The sequence below is a fragment of the Haliaeetus albicilla genome, chromosome 6 (assembly GCF_947461875.1).
Source record: "Haliaeetus albicilla chromosome 6, bHalAlb1.1, whole genome shotgun sequence".
NCBI classification, from domain to species: domain Eukaryota; kingdom Metazoa; phylum Chordata; class Aves; order Accipitriformes; family Accipitridae; genus Haliaeetus; species Haliaeetus albicilla.
The window spans coordinates 31,844,839-31,865,947 of record NC_091488.1 but is presented as its reverse complement, the minus strand read 5'-3'; the positions used below and the strand labels follow the sequence as shown (position 1 = coordinate 31,865,947).

Genomic DNA, 21,109 nt, shown 5'->3' with positions numbered 1-21,109 from the left:
CTTACCCAGGGCTTACAGAAATTACAGGGCATTGCTTTGGCCTTGATCCTTGTTAAGGAAGGGTTGAGAGGCTCTGTTCTTCCGAACTGGGACGGAGCTAGTAGCAAGGTATGGTGTAAGAGACCTCGTCTTTCCGAAAGGGATGAGATGAGACTCCTGTGGGTGCATGCCCATGGGCATGTGTAGGGGCCATGCATGCCAAAGGCATTCCTCAAACAGGATACCAGCAAGTGCAAAACATCCTGCCACAGTCCAGGCTAGTGAGGAACTGATAAGTTTATGGTTGCTGGGGAAGGAGACTGGCTGAAGTCTGCTCCAAGAGGGAGACCCTGTTGCTAGAGCAGCTTGGCTGTTAGGCCTGAGCTTAAGTGGCATGTGTAAGAGAGGAAAGGGGTGTGAGTGGACAAAGCTGTTGCTGTTTGGTCATGTCTCTGTCAAAGCTATGTCTGTCTGTGTCCATTCCATGGGTGCTTTCCTGTTGACATTAATCTTCTCTCTTTCCTCTCAGAACGATTTCCCAACGAGGATGTCCCTTGTGGTTTGAAGTTGTTGTGGACATGTCATGTTGAGGGGCTGGACACCATGAGGTGACTGCAGTGGAAAAGATACAGAGCAACAAACAAGACAAGCCTCTGTGAACCGTTGCAGCCATCAGCCATGGACTGTTTCAATTGTTTGTTTCATCGTGGGAGCAGACACTTTTGTAAGAGACAGACTCTCATGAACAGCACTCAATATCAGAGGCTCTGGGAGTCTGCCAGGAAAATGAGGCCAGGGCTCTCTTTGGCACCCTGTTTTCCAGTGCCCTCCATTTTGTGCTGGAAGGCAGCCACATCCTTACTGTCCCTGCAGCCCTGAACTACAAGCGAGGCTGCCTTTGTGCCTCTTGCCCTGTCTGATGTGCAGAGAGAGGCCTGTGTGCATACCTCTTGCTCTCTCTGTCTCCTCAGTTCTCTGTTTGGATCAAAATTGTCTCCATACTTATGCTTAGAGCCTTTTCTGTATCATCCCCATGCTGGGAGGAGGCCTTGTTCTTACAGATGCAGACTGCCTCCAGCTGATGGGGCCCTAAATCGTGAAAGAAAGTCTACATCCTTTCAGACACTATAGAAAAGGACTGATGAGGTGTTGCTTTGGCAAGGGCTGAACAGAGAGAGAGAGAGAGAATTATGGGCTGGTTTGGTCAATATATTTAGTTCTGTTCATTGTGTGATGAGAGTTGCAGGTGAGATTGATGTATTGTTTTGAAAGTGGATCAAAATAGCTTTTATTGTGATGAGAGCATGATGTGTTTTTTCCCCATCCCCAACTGTGATTTGTTTTCATACAGTTGCATTTCCTTGCAGCTGAGCTATGACCCCGTAGAGCTTCAAGCTAGAATATCTACTCCACTGTATCATAAAGCAGTGCTCTAGCCTTGCTGGCACTCTGCTTCCAGCACCACCAGACATCTCTGCATAGTGAGTGGCCTTTTTGTTTTAAAAAAGCAAAAAGGGGAAAGTCTCAGTGAGAGGGCAGCTGTGGATATTTATTCTGTGCTACTGGTATTACTCCTTTCTGGTCATTGTTCCCAGACACTGAAGAGAGCAGTAACAGCAATGGAAGAAGAATTAACACTGTGGATGAACACAAGCTTTGCAAATCACCTTTTTCACTTACAAGCCTTTCTTTCACTTCATTTGTGACATGGTTTTAGTGGCTGTTGTCTCAGGAACAGCTGAATTTGGAAGTGAGTGCTTCACACCATTTGGAAGCCTAACATTCTGGTTTACATAGGGTATAATGCAGTCATTTCTTTAATTTTTAGCTACTAAAATCATGATGTAAAGGAAGATGATGGGAATATTTTAAGGTCCAGTATCTTGATCCTTATTATGCCTAGAAACAATTTAGTGCCCTACTGTGTTATGGACATTGTCAGCCTCTGAAATGCCATCTCTGTTGTTACTCTGGAAATTTGGAGAGCTATTTGGCCTCAGGTGCTCATTCTGGCAATGCTGTTTTGAATACAAGATTTATTAACATCACTGCAGTTCTCCATAAAAATGATAGATTCATTTTTGTGTTACTCCTTTGCCAGATCAGTTCACCAGGAATGCTCAGGGGAGAGGAAGAACAATCTCCATAGACTTGGTGACAGTGCAGTTTTCACGCTAGGTGAATTGATGAAGGAGTGGCTTGCTTTCCCCACACTCCTCTAGCAATGACTGTAGTTTTGGAAATCTCAGTCCTGGGTCTTCCTGGCCAGAGAAGGATTAGCCTGTAGGGGCATACAATCATGGAATCGGAATGTGCAGGAAGGGACCTTTAAAGATCATCTAGTTCCAACCCCCTGCCGTGGCCAGGGATACCTTCCACTAGATCAGGTTGCTCAAAGCTCCAGCCAACCTGACCATGAACACTTCAAATGATGAGACATACACGATGTCTCTGGGCAACCTGTTCCAGTGTCTCAGCACCCTCATACTAAAGAATTTCTTCCTTGTATCTAATCTAAATCTACCCTCTTTTAGTTTAAAACCATTGTCCCTGGTAAAAAGTCTCCCTCCCTTATAAGCCCCCTCTAAGTATTGGGAAGGCCACAATAAGATCTCCCTGAAGTCTTCTCTTCTTTAGGCTGAACAACCCCAACTCTCTCAGCCTTTCCTCACAGGAGAGGTGTTCCAGCCCTGTTACTGTTTTCATGGCCCTTCTCTGGACCTACTCAGGTCCATGTCTTTCTTGTGCTGATGGCCCCAGAGCTGAATGCAGTACTCCAGGTGGGGTCTCACGAGAACAGAAGGAAAGAATCGCCTCCCTCGACCTGCCGGCCAGGCTGTTTTTCATGCAGCCAGCACACGGTTGGCTTTCTGGGCTGCAAGCACACATTGCCAGCTCATGTCCAATTTTGCATCCACCAGTATCCCCAGTCCTTCTCTGCAGGGCTGCTCTCAATCCATTCATCCCCCAGCCTGTACTGATATTGAGGATTGCCCCGACCCAGGTGCAGGACCTTGCACTTGGCTTTGTGGAACCTCATGAGGTTCGCATAGGCCCACTCCTCAAGCCTGTCAGGGTCCCTCTGGATGGCATCCCTTCCCTCTAGTGAATCAGCTGCACCACTCAGCTTGGTGTTGCCCACAAACTTGCTGAGGGTGCACTCAGTCCCACTGGCTGTCATCAATAAAGATTGAACGGTACCAGTCTTAATACAGACCCCTGAGGGACACCACTTGTTACTGATGTCCATTTGGACACTGAGCCGTTGACTGCAACTCTGGATGCAGCCATCCAGCCAATTCCTTATCCATCAAATAGTCCATCTATCAAACCCCTGTCTAATTTAGAGACAAGGATGTTGTGTGGGACTGTGCCAAAGGCCTTACAGAAGTCAAGGTAGATGACATCAGTCATCCCCTTACCCACCAACGCAGTCGCTCAATCACAGAAGGCCTCCAGATAGTCAGGCACAATTTGTCCTTTCTGAAGCCATGCTGGCTGTCTCTAATCACCTCCCTGCCATCCACATGCTTTGACATAGCTTCCAGGAGGATCTGTTCCATGATCTTACTGGGCACGGAGGTGAGGCTGACTGGTCTGTAGTTCCCAGGATCCTCCTTTTTACCCTTTTTTAAAAATGGGTGTGATGTTTCCCTTTTCCAGTCACTGGGGGCCTGACTGCCTGACCACCATGACACTTGAAACAGGGAGAGCGGCTTAGCAACTATGTTTGCCAGCTACAAGCCAACTACATCTACTTGTATTATGGCTGGAGAGACTAAATTTTAAATATTTTCATCTTTTCTCATCTTTAATGTACATTCCTAGGAAAATCACAGCACAGTTGACAAGAGATAGGCAGGTGGTTTCCATCTGAGGTCTCCATGGCCTTGAGAAGTCTACAGAGCTACTCTACATGCTATTTTAAATTAAACATTTCATCCCTGACATATGGTGATACTAGCAGCAAGAAATGTTGATGTTGTGTTAGTCTGAAAACCTTTGGAACCCCTATGCCGTGAATTTCAAGGGAGTTTGGCCTCCTATCTTTTCCATCAGACATCCAGCAGACCCAGGGAACATTTTACATGGAAATTTGAAAGTGCATCTGCAACAATAACTATGTCAGAAAGGGGCCGAAACAGTGACTTAACAGTCTCTGAATACCTATATCTTTTAAATCATACTGAAAGCCAGAGCATCACAATCTTCTTCCCATTTCAGTTATGTCTGTCCCTTATCTCTGTCACTGTTTATTTGATCAAGCCTTCAGGAATGAGTTGTGTGTATTAAAAATACAAGCCTTCCCCTCATTTATTTGAATCAGTTTTGTTTGCTTGATGCTGGTACTTTAGGGCATTTGTACACTATGTGTAAGAAGTTGCCATTTATGTATCTAGCTTATAAATAAGTAGTTGCAAGCTAATTCTCTTAAGAAAACTATTTTAATTGTAGAAACAACTGTTCGTAAGAACTGTCCAACATTTATTTTGAATCCAAGTACCTGGAAAAGTATTGAAGATTTCATAACTAGTGATTCTACAAGTTTTATCAGATGATAAAAATTTCAGCCTCAAAAAAAAGAGCACGTCTTAATTCCCTGAAGTCAGATCTGGGCAGCACCCATCAGTTGGCTCCACCTTGCTCTAAAACTTTAGATTTCATATCTGCTTATCCAAATGTGAAGAAATTTTCAGTTACTGGTAGTGTCTGTCCTCAGGCCATCTTTATTTTTCCCATTAGCAATGTGTCTGCAGCAGCACCAAATGGACCAAATCAAAAAGTGAGGTGTGACATAGAGCAGAGCTTCCATCTCTATAGCTACACAACCCTAATGACCCATGACTCTTGGAACAGAGGGGAGCAGGGGGCCAGAGGCTGAGAGGAGCCTCTTGTTTCAGAAAAGAAGTAATGTTTTGCTTCTGCGCCATCTGTCAGAACACCTGCAGAATGCTGGCACTGGAAAATAATGAGCCTGATTATTATGGGGTCTCAAATTATAAATTTTCCAGAGATCAATTTTTATTGCTGGCATAAAATTAAAATCCTTTTCGTACAGGAAATGGATGTCTGGGTCATGTCAAGGGCATGGGTGGTTTTGTGGCCTTAAAATGAAGCATCACAACAGTGACTTGCTAAGAAGACAACCGAGATGATGAGTGAATCCTGTTAAAAAAAAATAAAAGAGCCCTTAGAGCAACAGCAGGATCAAGCATCAGTGGTAAATTTGGCTGTGCTGTCAAAAATGTGATCTGGGCTACTGAAAAAAGTTTTGACATAATGGAATGGAAAAATAAATAGCCGTGGTAATGACTTCTCAACAATACCATTATTCCTTTAAAGTACATTGTAAAAATTCCAGTGGGTGGTTTCAGTGTGAATATCCTCCAACCACTTCATTTCCACTGAAATGAAAAATTAACAAAACTAGCACTTTAAATACTTAAAAATTTTGAGAAACTCCAACATACATCACCTGAGACAGACAGCCAGAATTATTCAGGTCTTTGTGCTGGCATATAAGATAGGGGACTGGAACTGTAAGCATCCCAGCCTTTGTTACTGTTATTAGGTCAGAGGTGGCCATCAGCAGCATGCCCCAGGCCCATCTCACATTCCCTGCAGCCAGCATTGGCAGCTGTGTGTGCCGAGTTTCCCCAAGAGGTCCCAGCCCCTGCTCTGATGTCTGGGTCCTTCCGTAGCTGGCTGAATTGTGGTTTTCATTCTGGCTTGTGACTCTGGGTACTTGCTGTCTGTGGATCAGCAGTTACACTGCTTTCCTGACCTTGTCCAACAAGCCCCCTCTAGGTGGGCAATACCCATTCACCTGTAACATAAGACAAATGGTTTTGCAATCACCAAAGAGACTTTTACATGCCAATCCTCTCCAGAGTTACCTAAAACTGGCCAGAGAAATTTGTGGGAGGGAGGAGCAAAGAAACTATTGAGCTTTGTGAGATGGAACTGGCCTTTTGCAGGGAGGAGAGAAGGGGCATCGTCAGAGCATTGTTATCAGGGAGTTTGAGGAGAGTTAACCACACATGGATGCCACCACTGGGCTGTGACCAGCTTCCTCCAGTAACAGAGTGATCTGACGTTGCACAGAAGAGCTTTGCTTGTCAAGTTGCTGGCCTGCTCCTACAGTTCCAGGTTGTCTTGAGCAAAGTAACTGCTAAATCTCCATATACTCAGAGAGAACTATGTCTCTTTTGAACCAAGGTCCCTCCCAAAGCTGCTTCTCTGAAGAGATGCAGGACAGCCCCTGGGCTGTACAAATACATATCCCTGAGAAGGAGCAATCAAAACATTTTAGAAGTCAAACCTTGCCACAAACTGTTACAGGTACATAAACACAACAACACAGTGTTTATCATGCGTGGGCTATTCTGAAAATAATCTTAATGTGGAGATTATTTTGCTGAGGAACTGCCTGGAGCTATCTTCCTTTTTCTCCAGAGAGCTTTTACACAAAGATGTGTGTGAGGATCCATTCCGTGTCACTAAGTACAGGGTTTTGGACATGTGGAAAGCGAAGCTAAAGGGGCCTTAGCTCATTTCTTGACTGGGTCCAGGAGCAAAGAGACCTTTGGCGTAAGCCAGGTGCTGCAGATCTGACCCTATGATTCCGGACTTCTCTGTGGTACAGCATGTCCATCAGGCTATACTGGCCATATGTGCTTTCTACAACAGCTGTGACATTGAAACCACCCTCATTGTTGCTTGGGGCTCCTAAAGCTCCTTTCCCATTGCCTGGAAGACCAGAAAAGAGATCAATTATGTAATGTGACAGGATGGCTATAATTTTGATGTGATCTTAAAAAATGCCAGCTGGATTACCAGCATTAGAAACAGAAAAATCTTAAGAATAAAGTTAGATAGATATATAGATATATATACTGAAGGAATGAATCTGCCATGATTCCTATATGAATTCTCTTGTGACCTTTATAATTGCTTTTTGACATTCACCCCTGCCTGCACAGGGGCCTGTGCCAGGAGAGACCTTCCTCTCCTCTCCCTTTCTGCCTGTCATTTTTTGTTGTGCTTGTAATCCCTCTCTGACCCCTCTGCTTTCCTTGGCTATTTCCATTTAACCTTCAGCCTTGTGCCTAGGGGTTCTGGTCAATTTAGATGTAGAGTGAGTGGCATTTTGGAAAAGGACGTTTTTACGCCCTATAAAAGCAAAAATAACAGAACACACAAAACAAAACCCCAAGCGCTCCAGATATTCTCTCAAGCCCAAGCAGGGATGTTACTGGAAACATGTTAAAAATTAAAGCCAAACATAGTTTCAAAATGAGTAAGTATTGTTTACAACCCCAGGGCAGCTGCAGTCAGAGCTCTGAAGCACAAACAACAGAAGCAAATATGTTCAGTTTTCATTGTCCTTGGTGAGAGCAGTGGCAGAGAGAAGCAGCATTTCATGAGTCACAGAAAGCAAATGAGATTCCAAGATGCTATTAGTTACATTTGAGTTTAAAAGTATGAACCAAGAGTTGCCAGGCTCATTTTAAAAGCAAAATTCAGTTCAAGGAAATGGCAAGGTTTTAATCTCTAATGCCTGCTGGTGGCTCTCCACCTCATCTGCTCATTTTATATAGAAAAATATATTTTTTTCTGCAAAGACTCTACTAGTGCTCCAAGAACAACATGTGCTCTGTGTCCCAAGCACCAAAAGGAACTTAGAGGTGAAAGGAGCCTCTGGTGCATCCCTGCCTGAGGCAGACAGTCCGCAGAGCACCAACACTGTCCCTATCATGCATCCCAACAGACTCGCCTTTAGTTCTGTTTGTACAAGCTACACGGTCGGAGACTCTGGGCTGGGAGCTAGGTTGTCCGCTGTTGCTGACTTTTCATAGACCCTGTTGAAAGCCCTGGCACAGAGGTATAGTCCTCTTGCTGTTTATCAACAATCTGGGTTTTTTTTCTGCTGCTGTTTCTCGCCTACAACAGCCATTTCCCACCAATTATGCAGTGAGTGCGTGGCTTGCTTTGCTGTACTCAGCTGTTGTTATTTTACTTCGATTGTCCTTCTTTCCTGTAATGAACTTATTTTCAATACGGGGCGGGGGGGGAGAAGGACATAACAATACTCTGTATAATGAAAATACAACACTTTTATAGCTTTTTGGGACACATCCTTATTCCCAATTACCAAGCATTATACATTTGCCATGCTTGCAGTTTCAAAGTTGTTGCTTTTGAGTTGTCACCATGGAGAATAAAAGCAGGAAAAGCTACTGCCAATCTGCCTTTTTATTATCCTGCAGGCACACAATTTGCCCACTTTTTGCTAAGAAATGAGCTGTTTACATGAGTGGTTTTCAACCTTTTTTTAAGTAATGGATGATAAACCGAACATTTTCCAGTGGAGCAGCAGAGCCCTTCATGAATTTCATACCTAGCTCACAGGGCAACATGTACGAGCATATTCTGCCGAGCCTCCTTTCATACAAGAACTCCCTGCAAGTAACTCATGGAGCCACACTACTTCACAGAAAGGATAAACTCTCCCCTGGTTTTGCAGATGTAAAAACTTTTTCCCTGTGGATTTTACTGGGAGACTTTATCTTTTTTCCTACAGGCATGTTCTTCTGGCAGTTTGACCCCTTTGTCCTTATGTCTGCAGTACCCTGCACCGATGTTTTCGTCTCTCACAAACAAGCAACTTCATTCAGATCCTGTCTCCATGTTATAAATAATGGATGCGGACTCTCACACTGTTTGCAGATGTAATTTGAAGAGCATTTACTCGTTTAGATCCGTATCTGCTAGGCGTTATCAGCAGCAGGTGCAAGAGAAGAAGACCGGCTCCGGTCTGTATTTCCCTGTGCGAGGCACGTCATCCCTTGGCTTTTCAGTTTCCGCCCTGTGGAAGGGGAAGCAATCCAGGACCACCTGTTTCCTCGGGCAATGCTGGTCAAGCCCCAGTGAGCTCAGCCGGGCTCTGGATGCCTCTCCCAAAGGCCGGGCCATGTCGCAACTCCACTTGAATTTTCCGGCTGTGCGCTGAACTAACGCTCCAGCTTTATGGACCCAGACACAAGCGTTACAACGCAGGCTCGATCCTCGCATTCACACCCTACTAAGTCATCAGCCGTGGCCCCTGGGCCAAAAATGCCACGCGAGGAAGCTCTCTCCTCAGAGACCCACCAGGCCCCTCAGCTTGGAGCGCAGCCCTGAGAAGAAGCCCGGCAAGTAACCCGAAACAGGACCCCCCACGCCCTTCTGCGCTGGGGAGAGGAGCGGCGGGAGTCGATTCAGCTCCTGCTTCGCCGAAAGGAGCGCGGCCACTGACTCAGCCGTGCCGTCCCGCTTGGTTTGCACCGTCCCCTCACAGGCTGCGGGGGGGCGGCCCGGGCAGCGCCTCGCCGCCGCCGCCGGTGGAGGGGCGCCCCCTGGCGGGCTGCCCTGGGGGCGCGCGGTGAGTCGGTAAGTAAGTAACGGCCGCCGCGCGGCGGGTCGGTAAGTCACGGCCGCCGCGCGGAGGCAGAGCGGGAACTGCCCGGCGTTCCCGCCCGAAGCGGCAGGCTCCGTGGGGGGAAGGAGCCGGAGGTCTGGTGAAAGGCTGATCGAACGGAGTGCGTGGCGTTAGAGATCTCTGAGCTTAACGCTTGCCTCTGAAAGTCGTCGTTAATCCTTTTTTTTCCCGTTTCTTCGGGCCTCTTTATTCCTCCTCCTTGCCTCAACACTCCACACCCCACACCCCCCCAGTGAAGAAATCTCCAAACCTGCAAGAAGAAGGAAAGGTGTCCATAGCTTGAAGATAAACGGCGGTGAGGAAGACGTGACAACAGAAACACGGAGAGGTCACCCAGCTCCGCGGGAAGTCGCTTCCAGCTGGGGAGCGCTTACGCTAGCAAGGTAGGAGCCAGAGGTGCCCCTACAGCTCCCACCGTAACTGCTGGTTACCCCTCATACAGGTAAGCCTCTCCTGTGTCCAGACCCAGCTGGTCCAGAGCTCTTGGCTGTAGATACAGGTTTGTGATTCAGGGCCATTTCTGAATTAGAGAAATGAACCCCCCCAAAATGGCCTAAAATGGCGCAGGACCACTTATTACAGGAGGTGTAGTGCTTTCAGTTAGTCCTCATTGTATGATACAACCAGAAAGGATTTCTATCTCAAGTTTGTTTCCATCGGCCTCTCTAGAGCAGGTGTTGGTGATTTTCATGTCCCAGTTACCACGTCTTCTCTTTGAGCACCAGATTAGTCAGCACACTTGTCTCTGAATAGGTACTCCAGGGTAGTGAGAGTTTGAGCTCCAACTGGATGCATTTTACACTCAAGAGCCTGCTAAATGTTTTATTTATTTAGTCTCTTAAAGTTCCCTGCTTCCTGGCAAAGCCAGAATGTGTGTTTCTACAGGCCTCAGTCCTGCTCACCTTGGAATTGCAAGTTTTGGCAAGGACTTTAACAGCCAGTAAGGTGGAGATCAAGTAAAAACGGTAGCATAAAAAACTAAAAGCTCTACCTCTTATAGATACACAGTTGTGTCCTACCTAAGGACCACTGCATCTATTTGTCATCACTAAATTTATGTACAATCACAGAAGACACTTGTGGTCCATGCAAATGGACCTCCGACTGGAGAGTGTAGGGGTAAGTATGGGTTAAAGCACGTCAGCCAAACGAGAACTGCCAGGGGCTGCTGGCACTGTGGGATTGAGCCCTGTTGGGGCGGGCATAGCCCAGCAGGGCTTGCTGCTGCTGGCTGTACACTCCCCTTAGGGAACAGCCCTGCTGCTGACAGCAGCCCCCTGTCAGTATCCCCAACAAGGGGAATTGGAACCCCTCTCCTCTTCAGATCAGTAAGATTCTGCAAGAAGGGCAAGGTTACTAAAATGAAGACTACTTTAGCTATGTAAGCTCTTCCTGGATTTCTCTTTCAAGTTTTTGGCAATGTTAGACTTTGAAAGGTAGGCCTGCACAGTTGAAGTTTGAGGAATACCTGCCTTAAAACGTAGGTCCTACAAATCTTTATGTGTGGAATTGGCTACTATTACTAAGTGCATGGAGAAAGGATGGGTGGGCCTGGTACCTGGAATGTTTTTCTTTAGAACTCGGAGCCCCAGCACCTTGAGCTGAAACTATCAGCACAGTCAAGTGCTCAGGACTTCTGAGAAAGTAAAACTACTCAAATTAGCAAAAATACAGTCTGCACGCATCCTAGTGCAGCCGATTTACAGAGACTGCACTATGCACCCCCAGCAGCCAGAACTGACTGATCCAACTTGGAACCTGCATCTTTGCTGAACTGAGCTGCCAAGACCAAAAGGAGAGCACTTGGTTCCATGCACAAATAGGCCTTCACCTGACAACCAGAGTGACAGAACTTGTGTGGGTAGCAGCCTCGGAGCCTAAGGTATGTTTTAAGTAGTACTGGGGGAGGGAAATGTGGTTTGTCTGGTAGGTTGGTTTTTTTTTTAATAGAAATATATATTTATATATAGTAATTGTCATCTTCACTTCTGAGAAGAGAGATCTGAGGCTGCCTTCTGTTAAGGCCAGTATGGTGCCTGAGTGGAAAATTTCACTCCTCAGTTTCAGTAAGATGCAACTTAGGCTGGTTCTTGTGAATAGCTGTAAAATGAAAGTTACTGCAGCAGAGCTCTGTAATCAAGAGGTCTCCATGGACAGCCTGTCATCCTGATGAGAGACACTTCTTAATTAAGCAAAGATGCCACATTGTAGCTGAAACAATTCCTAAGTGTCCCAGTTTCCCTCATCATATCACAATGAGTCTGGAGTTACAAAGCTCCCAACGACAAGGCATTTTAGAGGATTTCAAATTAACGATAAGTCTAAAAGTTCAACACTCGAGCACGTGCAGCATTCAGAGAACACATTTTGAAATGTGTCTGAAGAGCAGTAACACAGTTTTGTACTACTGCAAAGATCTTTGAAAGGAAGAGTGCAGGTAGCATCCCAAGTATTGCTGGGGAGACCTGAGATCCACACACTTCTGTGAAAAGCTCAACTTTAGTTGCAGGCAAATCAACTAAGAAGTAGCCCTTGCAGCTAAGCTTAACTGATTTCCTGTTTGAGCATGTCAGTTACACTGATTTCATGATTAAACTTGTTCCAATTAATGGGAAAACCAGAAAGAGTCCATGGACAAAATATTGGACAAACTGTTTAAGCTGTTGAGGGAGGACGCTGGTATTTGTGAAGCAGCTGGCAGTGAGAGCCTGGAAGAAAAAAGCAAAACACCTGCCTGCAGATAAGCACTAAATTCAAGCACAGGGGCTAAGTGAAGGGGAACATGCTGCTAGTGTGCTTCAACATATCAAGTGGCAACACCGAAATGCTGTATGAGTATCGATCATCTTACTCAGCTGGTTAGTACCCTTAGGTTATGTCTACACCAGCGTGTAATATAGGCCCACGGAGTGAACCTGCGTGCTCAGTCCCTGATCATCTGTGCTGCATACTATATTCTGGAGTAAAATTGCAATAGTCCACATTCAGTAATTCTAACTGCTCCTGAAGGATCACCAGTCGAATGAGGCTGTCTACCAGGGTACCCTGCAAGAGCTACATGTCTAGGAGACTAGGGCGCAGGCCCACCAAAACCAACACGTGGTCTGGGCCATGCCTAGTTACATGGCAACCTGGCATTTTTGGAACATGAAAGCCAGATCTCTGAGAAATAATGTAGCAGAGTTACAGGCAAGTCCTCACAGCATTTTTGGTTGCCTTTCCTGGAAAGAGGCTAGTCCCAAAACGGCCCCCTGCCAATTCTTCCTGTACCTCTATGCATGACTAGGAGAGAATACAAAAGGTGTAGGACAGGAAATGTTCTCGGATGTTGTTTCTTAGCTCTCCCCCTCCCTGTTTCCCCCAGGTAAGGGAACCGTATATTAAGCTGAATCGTATGCTGTGGGCTTTGAACTAGGGAGTTTGTAACCACTGAGCAGAGAGCGAGCATGAAGTGCCTTGGATTGTCATGGCAAGAGTGAAGGCACAGGGGCCTGCACTGCTTAGAAGGAGTGTCTGTATGAAGACTCAATGCGTGCAGATAAAGCCCATCAGCAGGTTCTCAGTGTGCCTAGTTTGAAAAACAAACAGAAGCAGCGTTAGAGCAAGAGAGTGCCAAGGACTTCACCTGGGCTAATACTACCTGGCTTCTGTGCCCCTGGCACATTTTACTGTGTAGATGTAACAGTCCTGTTCATTGCCTTGCTTTGCTCCTTCCACAAATGTTCATGATAGATTGATATTCCAACTCCGAGGCAAGAGACGTGTTTTCAGCTAGTTTATGGGGGAGAACTACCATTCAGAATAAATAAATATTTTGGTAACACTATGTGCAGCAAGGGGACTGCAGAAATGAATTGTAGTTTCCATCACATTGTGGCAATGGCGGCCTTCCTGGTGGGGGTGGGGGAATGCAGAAACAATAAAGGCAACGTGTCAGGCTTTTCCAGGTCTCATCCTCTCTAGAAACATTAAAAAAAAAAAGGGAAGAAAAGTAACAAACATCTTAAATGATGTGTTTCTTGGGAACTAAGCAATACTGGCCATGTTAGTTATTTCCTTTTTGGCATGTTTGTTCTCCTCTGACACCAAACCTCTCAGTGGTATGTACCCTGCTGCTTGTGAGGCTGTGGTCTAGATTGGACTAATGCAGTTTAAATGACAGACTTTGGAGAGTTCATATTAAAAAACATGGATCATCTTATGGATCTGACTTAGGGCACAGCCATGTGAATTACTCAGCACAGCTGTATTAATTCCGGCTCTAGGGGAGAAGGTGGGAGTAGAGTGAGACCAAATGACTTAAACCAAATCGACTGCCAATGGAGCATGAAGCCGCACCCTCTGTGATAGCAATTGGTGGCTAAGGGAGGTATGGATGTTTCCTCATCACTCAGCCAGTAATTCCAATCACATTCCTTCTGTTCATAGCTTGCTTGTTTCCTCAGGATCCTGTGCTCCTCAGGCTGGGCATTCTCTTTGTCCTTAGTGATACTCCCCATTTGGGAGCTCACTTAGTGTGAAATCTCATTGTTAGCATTAGGCCTATATGTGGTGCTGAAAATAAAAATTCTACAGCACAACAGATTTGATCACTTCATTTTCTTGCCTAAAGCAGTCTGTGATTTCTTCCCGTTTGGCTCCGTGGGTAGAACAGGCATTTCAGTATACACTGCCACGTTCATTACAGGGAGTTCTTATATGCTAGAGATATTAACATCTTTGTTATTACTGCCAGTTCTCTCCTCCCCCGTACCAAGCAGTTGCCTGAGCTAGAATTCCTTTTAAGGACAGACTCCCAGTAGTAGTATTCTCCTCAAAGCGAAAAAGATTGCTTCAGAGGTCAGTTCCTTCTGCTTTCTCAGAATCCTGCCTCCCCCATATTCCTTAGCAAGTCATCATTAAAGATGTCAAAACAGCTCGCTAAAATATCACATAAATTCTAGAAATCAGTGCCATAATTACCTCTTTGTAATCATTAACAACTCAAAACCATAGTGTTTGTGTTAAAAAGTTTTATGCAAGAAAAAATGTTTAACATTTAATATAAAATCAAAGTTTGACATAGTTTATTTTTCAAACACCATCCTTTTTCTGTTCATGAACTGACAATTAGAAGATCACAATTAAAAAAGTCATCCTAAATATTTTTAAAAGCCTTATAAAAACATTCATAAAGTGCCACCCACAAAAGCACCTAAACAAGAATCTGAGAGAAACACCTATTAGGATGTTAATTTACTTAATTGCTGTTGAGGACTAAGCTGTCAGACAGCAGCATAACTTGTGGAACTGTCAATTTAACAACCATACAACCCAGCAAAAATACTGCTCCATAGATGAGGCCCCAACAGAGCATCAGCTGGGCCCACAACATGTATGCAGAGGCACCCAGCACAGTGTTGTGGGGTTTTAAAATAAATAGATGCTAACACCACCTAAAACCAAGAATACCGGCAAGTGGGAGATGTGGATTCTAAGGGGAGTGATCATCACAGGCTGCGGCCTTACCACAAGGCAAAAGCCAGGCAGCTTGTACAGAAAACAGGTACAGATTTTCGCTGGTTTTTACTGGGATAAAAATCACTCCCCACTAGAAATAACAGAAGGCACTGATCCTTGGAACGTCTCTAAGTTCTCCTCTCTGGCCTTGAACGTACCATACCGTATAAGCACCTGTATTTTCCCCATCTCCAAAAGAGGGGCTCAGAACAACCACTGCACCGCAGTGAACATGCACTAGTTTGTTCAGCAGCGGCCTCCCTCTTCGCTCGAGTGTCTGAGCAGTGCTCACAAACAGATTTACCCAGAAGAAAAGGGGACAGGCTCTGAGGGTTCCCTCCCCCAAAATTCATGCCCCGTACGAGGTGTCCAGGGAGCAGCTGTGTGTCTTCCAAGTACCAGGTAGCTGCCTATGGTCCACATGGCCTTCTCCTCTCCACCAACTACTCTGTATGGTGCTTCTGGTGGCGCACCAGCTGGGGCTGGAACCGAAAGCTTTCCCCACACTGGGTGCAGCGGTATGGCTGCTCCCCAGTGTGGATGCGGGTGTGCTTGATGAGGTTGGAGTTGCCACTGAAGCCCCGGCCACACTGGCTGCATTTGTAAGGCTTCTCACCAGTGTGGGTACGAGCGTGGTTAATGAGGTCAGAGCTCTGCCCAAAACGTTTGCCACACTGCCCACAGGCATAAGGCCGGACGCCATCGTGGGCTCGCTGGTGCTGAAGGAGATGGGAGTGCTGGCTGAAGCTTTTCCCACAGGCTGGGCACTTGTAGGGCCGCTCACCTGTGTGCATACGCTGGTGTTTGATGCAGGTGGAGCTGTCGCTGAAGATCTTCCCACACTCGCTGCATACATAGGGTTTAAGCCCAGTGTGGATACGCTGGTGCTTGAGAAGGTTGGAGCTCTGGCTGAAGCTCTTCCCACACTCAGCACAGGTGTAGGGTTTCTGGCCTGTGTGGACCCGCCGGTGCTGGATGAGATGGGAGCTCTGGCTGAAGCCCTTGCCACACTCTGCACACAGGAACGGGCGCTCCCCAGTGTGCATTCGCTGGTGCTGGATGAGGTGGATGCTCCGACTGAAGCCCTTGCCACACTCAGAGCAGATGGTGGGCCGCTCTGCACGAGGGGCTCGCCGTGAGGTTGCTGCCACCCTTCTCTCCTGTCTTTTCACCAGGCTGATATCAGAGCAAGGCAGCTTAGCCTCCTCTTCCTCCTCACAGCCATCTTGCTGAGCCTCCAAGGAACTGCGCCGACTTCCATGGCTGTCCCCAAGCTGTTCCTCTCCTCCTCTGGACCCCACTGTCAACATGTCCTGCAGATCTGTGCTTGCAAGGTCATCTGAATGGGGACCTAGCTCACCACCTGGAAAAAAAGTATGACTCTAACAGTGATTCTCGCTGGGAAGTAGCACAGCAGAGAACAGGCAAGCTGTTATCCTAGGGAGCCTGGTCTGCACCATGTAGGAGAAACAGTAAAGGGAAGAGTGGGAGCAAATGGAAACCTAGCTGCAGGAGAGGCTGTATGGCCTCATCATGCGACCCAGAGCAGATGTGCCATGAACAGCAGAGCCAAGGGCAATGCTACAGGTGTCTCCTTGTCCCCAAGGAATCTTCGTATTTTGTCTTCTTAATATTCTGTCGTCTTATACATACTCTCAACGGCAGGCTGACAGAGGCAGGCTGTCTGCCTGCCCTGAGGGGGAAGGAGCAGGTCTCAATATGAGCTGCATGAAATTGGCTTAAATAACGCGGAGGCAACTCAAACAGCATTTTGCTTGCTCTGTGTTTATAAACTTGTCTAACTTATTCCTCACCCATGTGTGTCTCCTCCAAGGCCTCATGATCTTGTTCTTCTCCTTGGTCCATCTGGGCAGTTACCTCAGGTTCAGCAATCAGGAATCCTTTTTACAAAAGCAAACAGAAGTAATCTTAGTTGAATATTCAGCAAGAGCTTGTCATATGTCTTAAAATCTACTGCCTCTACTGAATATGGAGAACAAGCAGAGTGGTTGCATAAAAGAATGGACTCAACCAAGCAACAAACATTTATGGACATCCCGTGCACTACTGAGGTGTCTGGTGTCAGATACTTGCCTTAAAGGAGATTCAAAGTTGCCCCTCTTCTGATAAGTGATATACATTAGGACATACACCAGATGTGCTGGACTCAGAATTGGTTGACAGCAACCATAGATATAGGTGTAAGCAAAGAGCAAAACCCAGCCATACTTACATTTCTTTAATAACGACAGCCAAAAGACTAATTACTCTCCTAAGATTAATTTAAATGGAGAATGACTCTTTTGTCACCAGAACCCCAGAACCTGATTTTCTTACTTGCTACCTTATCTCTTCTTTCTCCTCCAAGACTCTCAGGCTGAGGCAGCAAAAACCAACAAAACAGGCAATTTGATGTCTTGTCTACTCTAGCTGGATTATGTTAGTTCCCAGCCTGGCATCCCTGCTGAGCTCCAACAACTGCCATGAATGCAACTGTTGGGCAGGGTGCTCTTACAAATGCCATCAGCACCAAAGACAAGAATTTTTCCTTCAGTATTTACTATTTTAAGGCTAAAACCAGCCAAACAGTAAGCAACAGCAGTTAGCATCAAGAGGGCAGGCATTAGCAGTTGCTGCAGGAAAAATGCAGAAGAACAGAAAAAATACAATGGTAAGAAAAATCCCACTTTATTTTAAAAAGTAAAAATCGAAGATGGCAGGGAAAGGATACCACATGGATGAGTCTAGGACCAGAGACTGATGTGCATCACACCTAAAGCTGGGATTGCTTATGGGAATATTTTTAAAGCACTTAAGACATTACTCTTTCTCCCCCTTTTAATCTTTATACTTAGTTAATATTAGTTTGCATCACTTCAGAATTATACTCTCTGAACTCTGCTTCAAGCTACCAATCTCTCCAGACAACCAATACCTCTGGACAACTACTCAAGCTCCAGATGGAACTGACTAACTGGACAGATGGGCACTGGTGCAAACAAACACTGATGGGTGCCTGATCCTGGACCACTTCATCCATCACCAATAGCTATATAATGGCAGGTAACGGGTAATAAGGGATTAGATAGTGTCAGAATCAAGGAGACAACTCAGATGAAGGGAACAGTTTTGGACCTCGGATGCCAGTGATTACAAAACCACCAGTCTTGAAGTCTTTTATTCTACATGGCAAAGCTGGACAGAAAGAAAGGGAGCAAGCAAAAGAGAAAGACTTCAATCTTGAACTGCAGAACCATGAAGAAAAAAATAATAAGATAAGCAAAAAAGAAGCCTTAGCAGAAAAAAGCCACCTTAAATGTTAATAATGTGAGTCCCTACTTCAAATATTTGCTGAATGCTGAAGTGGACCACCCCTGCAGATGGATCATTTCCAGTAGTTCCAAGCCGATATACAAAGGGAGGTTGCTTTCTGCAGCCTTGTAGCTCTCAGGATTTTGCCACTGCTGAGAATTTCTGCTGCAACAGTTTGTCAGTACAAGCCGACCAAGCTATTTACATGCTGCAATATGTACCAGATGGCCCACCCCCACTCTAGAGCAGGAGGAGTCAAAATCCTGTCCACACATAGACCTCTCCCCCAGGCAGCTAACCACAAACAGCAGGGTTTCTCTCTGAAAGCTGTCAACAAACAGGAACTTTAGAGGAGCAAATCCCTCAATATCTCAGAGGTGGTACCAGCATCTGACAAATGTCCAACAATCACCACCCGAGGAAACATCTATGCAAGCAGACAAGGTAGAAGGAAGAGTTCCTTTCTGACCCTGCAAAAATTTCCTAGCTTGGGTTGCCATTGACATACTGCTGTCATGCTCAGATTTGCTACGGCAGCTCAGCAGAAAGCAGATAACCTTTATACAATTAACAGGCTAGTCTGCAGTAAGAAAGAGTTTCTTCCTTTCCCATGATCACAGTCATGTCTCTGTGAAAGGAGGGGACAAACCTTATCAACAGAGGGGACATTCCTTCAGGGATTTCATCTGTTACTAGCAGAAGCATATCCCTGAGCGTACTGGGTTATTGCTTGAATGTGGAAACCAAAACAGGAGGAATGTCTGTGTATGTGGGTATGTGGGGTTACTGTAAGCAACATCCACAGCTTTATTAAAACAAGATATGAGGTGTATCTAACCTGGACCTCCAGCAGGGGCTTTGAAAACACACCATACTGTTCCTGGGGCCTTGGCTTTAGTATTGTGATAGCATATATAGATTTTATAGGTGGGTCCTACAGTTTGTGTTCTTTACCTTGGCTACTTATTTTCTCTTCCGACCACTCGGGTCTGTATTCCTCCCATGGCTGTACCAAGCTGTGGAGGTTATGGGACTCATCCCAGTGCAGAGCTCCATACTTTCAGCTTCTCGTGCTCCTGAAGAGCTATCAGCGGCGAAGCGCTCTCCGCACAGTCATGCCAGGCATGACAGCGCAAACCTGCAATTCAAGAAGACGACATTCAAATCTTCCTTGCCCAGCTATTATCTGGGATAGATAATGCTTGCAGTAAAACGAAAAGGTGAAGGCGTTTTTATCACAGGAAACAGTCAATTACGCAGCTGGAAACATTTCTTTTGGGGGTGGTGAGTTAGCCCCCTTCCCTGTACCGTCAGATTTGTTCACAAAGGACAGCGCTTGCCAGCGACTGCCTCCCCGCCCAGCTCCGTGCCCAGCTCGGGGTGCTGAGGGCGGGGGGGGGGGTTGCTGGCAGACAGACACAGGAGGCGGAACGGGGGGGGAGGCTGCGGAGTGCGCTGCCAGAGCACCCAAAGGCGGGGGGTGCGCAGGAGGCGGCAAGTACGGTGTAGCTTTCGGGAACAAGGATCTTCCACAGAGCAGGGGCCGGGGCGCAAAGCTGCCCGTCTGCAGCAGCGATCAGAGGCACTGGGTGGGAACGGGGGGAAGAGACGCGTCTGCTCTGCGGCAGGTGAAAAGGGATGGAAGGGGGTCAACCGCCTGGCGGGTAAGGGGCGCAAGCAGAAGAGGACGGCAACGACAGCGGAGCGGCGTCCGTAGCAAGGGCGAGCCGGCCCTCCCCGTCTCCGAGCTGCATTCTTTCTTCTTCTCCTCCGGGTAGCTCCGTCCTCCACAGGGCCGACGGACGAAGGCTCTGGCTCGGGTTTAAAGCCCGGCTCTCAGTGCGGCCGGCCTCCCCCGAGAGCCGGCACGGACCCGCGCGGGCGCCCCCGGCCCTGCCCCTCGCTGCCGCCTTGTCCCCCCCCGCGCCGAGCGGCTGCGGGAGGCCCGGCCCCGCCGTGCAGCGCCGCGCCTACCTGCAGGGCGCCTACCTGCAGGGCGCCCGCTGCGCGCCGGCGGCGGCTTCCTCCTCCGCGGGCAAAGGGCGCTTCCGGGGCGGGGCGGGGCGGGGCGGGAGGCGCCGGGGCCGGCCCTGGCCCTGCGGGGCCCCCCCCGCGGCGCTCCCCGCTCTCTGCGCGCCCTGCGGGGGCAGCCACGCCGCCCGGGGCCTCTCGGCTTCATCCCCTGCACCGGCTGGTCCGGGGGAGCGCGGCGGGGCCTGGCGGCAGCGGGGGTCGGTTGTTCGCCTTCGGAGCCGCCCCGGAGCCTTGAACCCAGCGCCTCTCGGCAGGCCGTCGGCCGGAGGCCGGGCCTCGCGCGCCCCGGCGTTTTGGAAGAGCGCTGGTGTTTTACGGCCCGCGGGCAGATCGTTGTACTTGCTGAAGTGCTTTCCCGTGGCGCAGGCCGGTGCTTCGGCGCCAGACTGTCCAGCTTTACTTCAGGGCAGAAGGGGAGGGGGGGAAGCGGGACGCGCGGCACTTGTCTGCGGTAGAAAACGGGACACGCTCCGGCACCCGGCAGCCCCTCGCGAGGACACCATGCCCTGCAGGGTGGGAGAGGAGGTAGGAGGAGGCTTTGCTCTGGAGTTACCGCCTCATTTGGTTTCCCCAGGGGAAGGAAATGTACGCGTGGTTTTGCAACCTAGCGCGTGCTCTCCTTAATTTCTCCACATAACTCATACCTGGAGGGAAGAAGGTAGATGACTACGCGTGTTCTCATGAAATGTGGTAGGAAACCTGAGACCTCAGGTGTGTAAATGAGTTCTTCCCAAACTGATGTTAGAGAAGCTCTCCCTGCACGGTAGCTGACATAGGAAAGGGTTAAGTTAGGCCTCTGCAGTT

At 47.6% G+C, this 21,109-nt stretch overlaps 2 protein-coding genes across 8 annotated transcripts in view; one reads left to right on the top strand and one right to left on the bottom strand.

The window, feature by feature from the left end:
* The window catches only part of ILDR2 (immunoglobulin like domain containing receptor 2), a 44,006-nt gene extending 35,780 nt beyond the window's left edge, over positions 1-8,226 (top strand). For all 4 annotated transcript variants that reach the window (XM_069785447.1, XM_069785449.1, XM_069785446.1 and 1 more), the window contains one exon: positions 509-8,226. In XM_069785447.1, the coding sequence (XP_069641548.1) occupies positions 509-544 (36 nt within the window). In that variant the 3' untranslated portion in view covers positions 545-8,226. The remainder of the gene's footprint in view (positions 1-508) is intronic.
* Positions 8,227-14,455: 6,229 nt separating this feature from the next.
* On the bottom strand, positions 14,456-20,340 carry LOC104313007 (zinc finger protein 3). Of its 4 annotated transcripts, none has more exons than XM_069785444.1 (4): positions 20,261-20,340; positions 19,226-19,409; positions 16,774-16,863; positions 14,456-16,322 (listed from the first exon to the last, which is right to left on the bottom strand). In XM_069785444.1, exons 3-4 carry the CDS (start codon positions 16,823-16,825, stop codon positions 15,403-15,405), a joined length of 972 nt encoding a protein of 323 aa, XP_069641545.1. In that variant the 5' UTR covers positions 16,826-16,863; positions 19,226-19,409; positions 20,261-20,340; the 3' UTR covers positions 14,456-15,402. The 4 variants fall into 4 exon arrangements, with proteins under 4 accessions (XP_069641545.1, XP_069641542.1, XP_069641543.1 ...); XM_069785441.1 differs by having other exon boundaries at positions 16,774-16,860; XM_069785442.1 differs by having other exon boundaries at positions 16,774-16,860; positions 20,246-20,315.
* Positions 20,341-21,109: the final 769 nt, after the last annotated feature.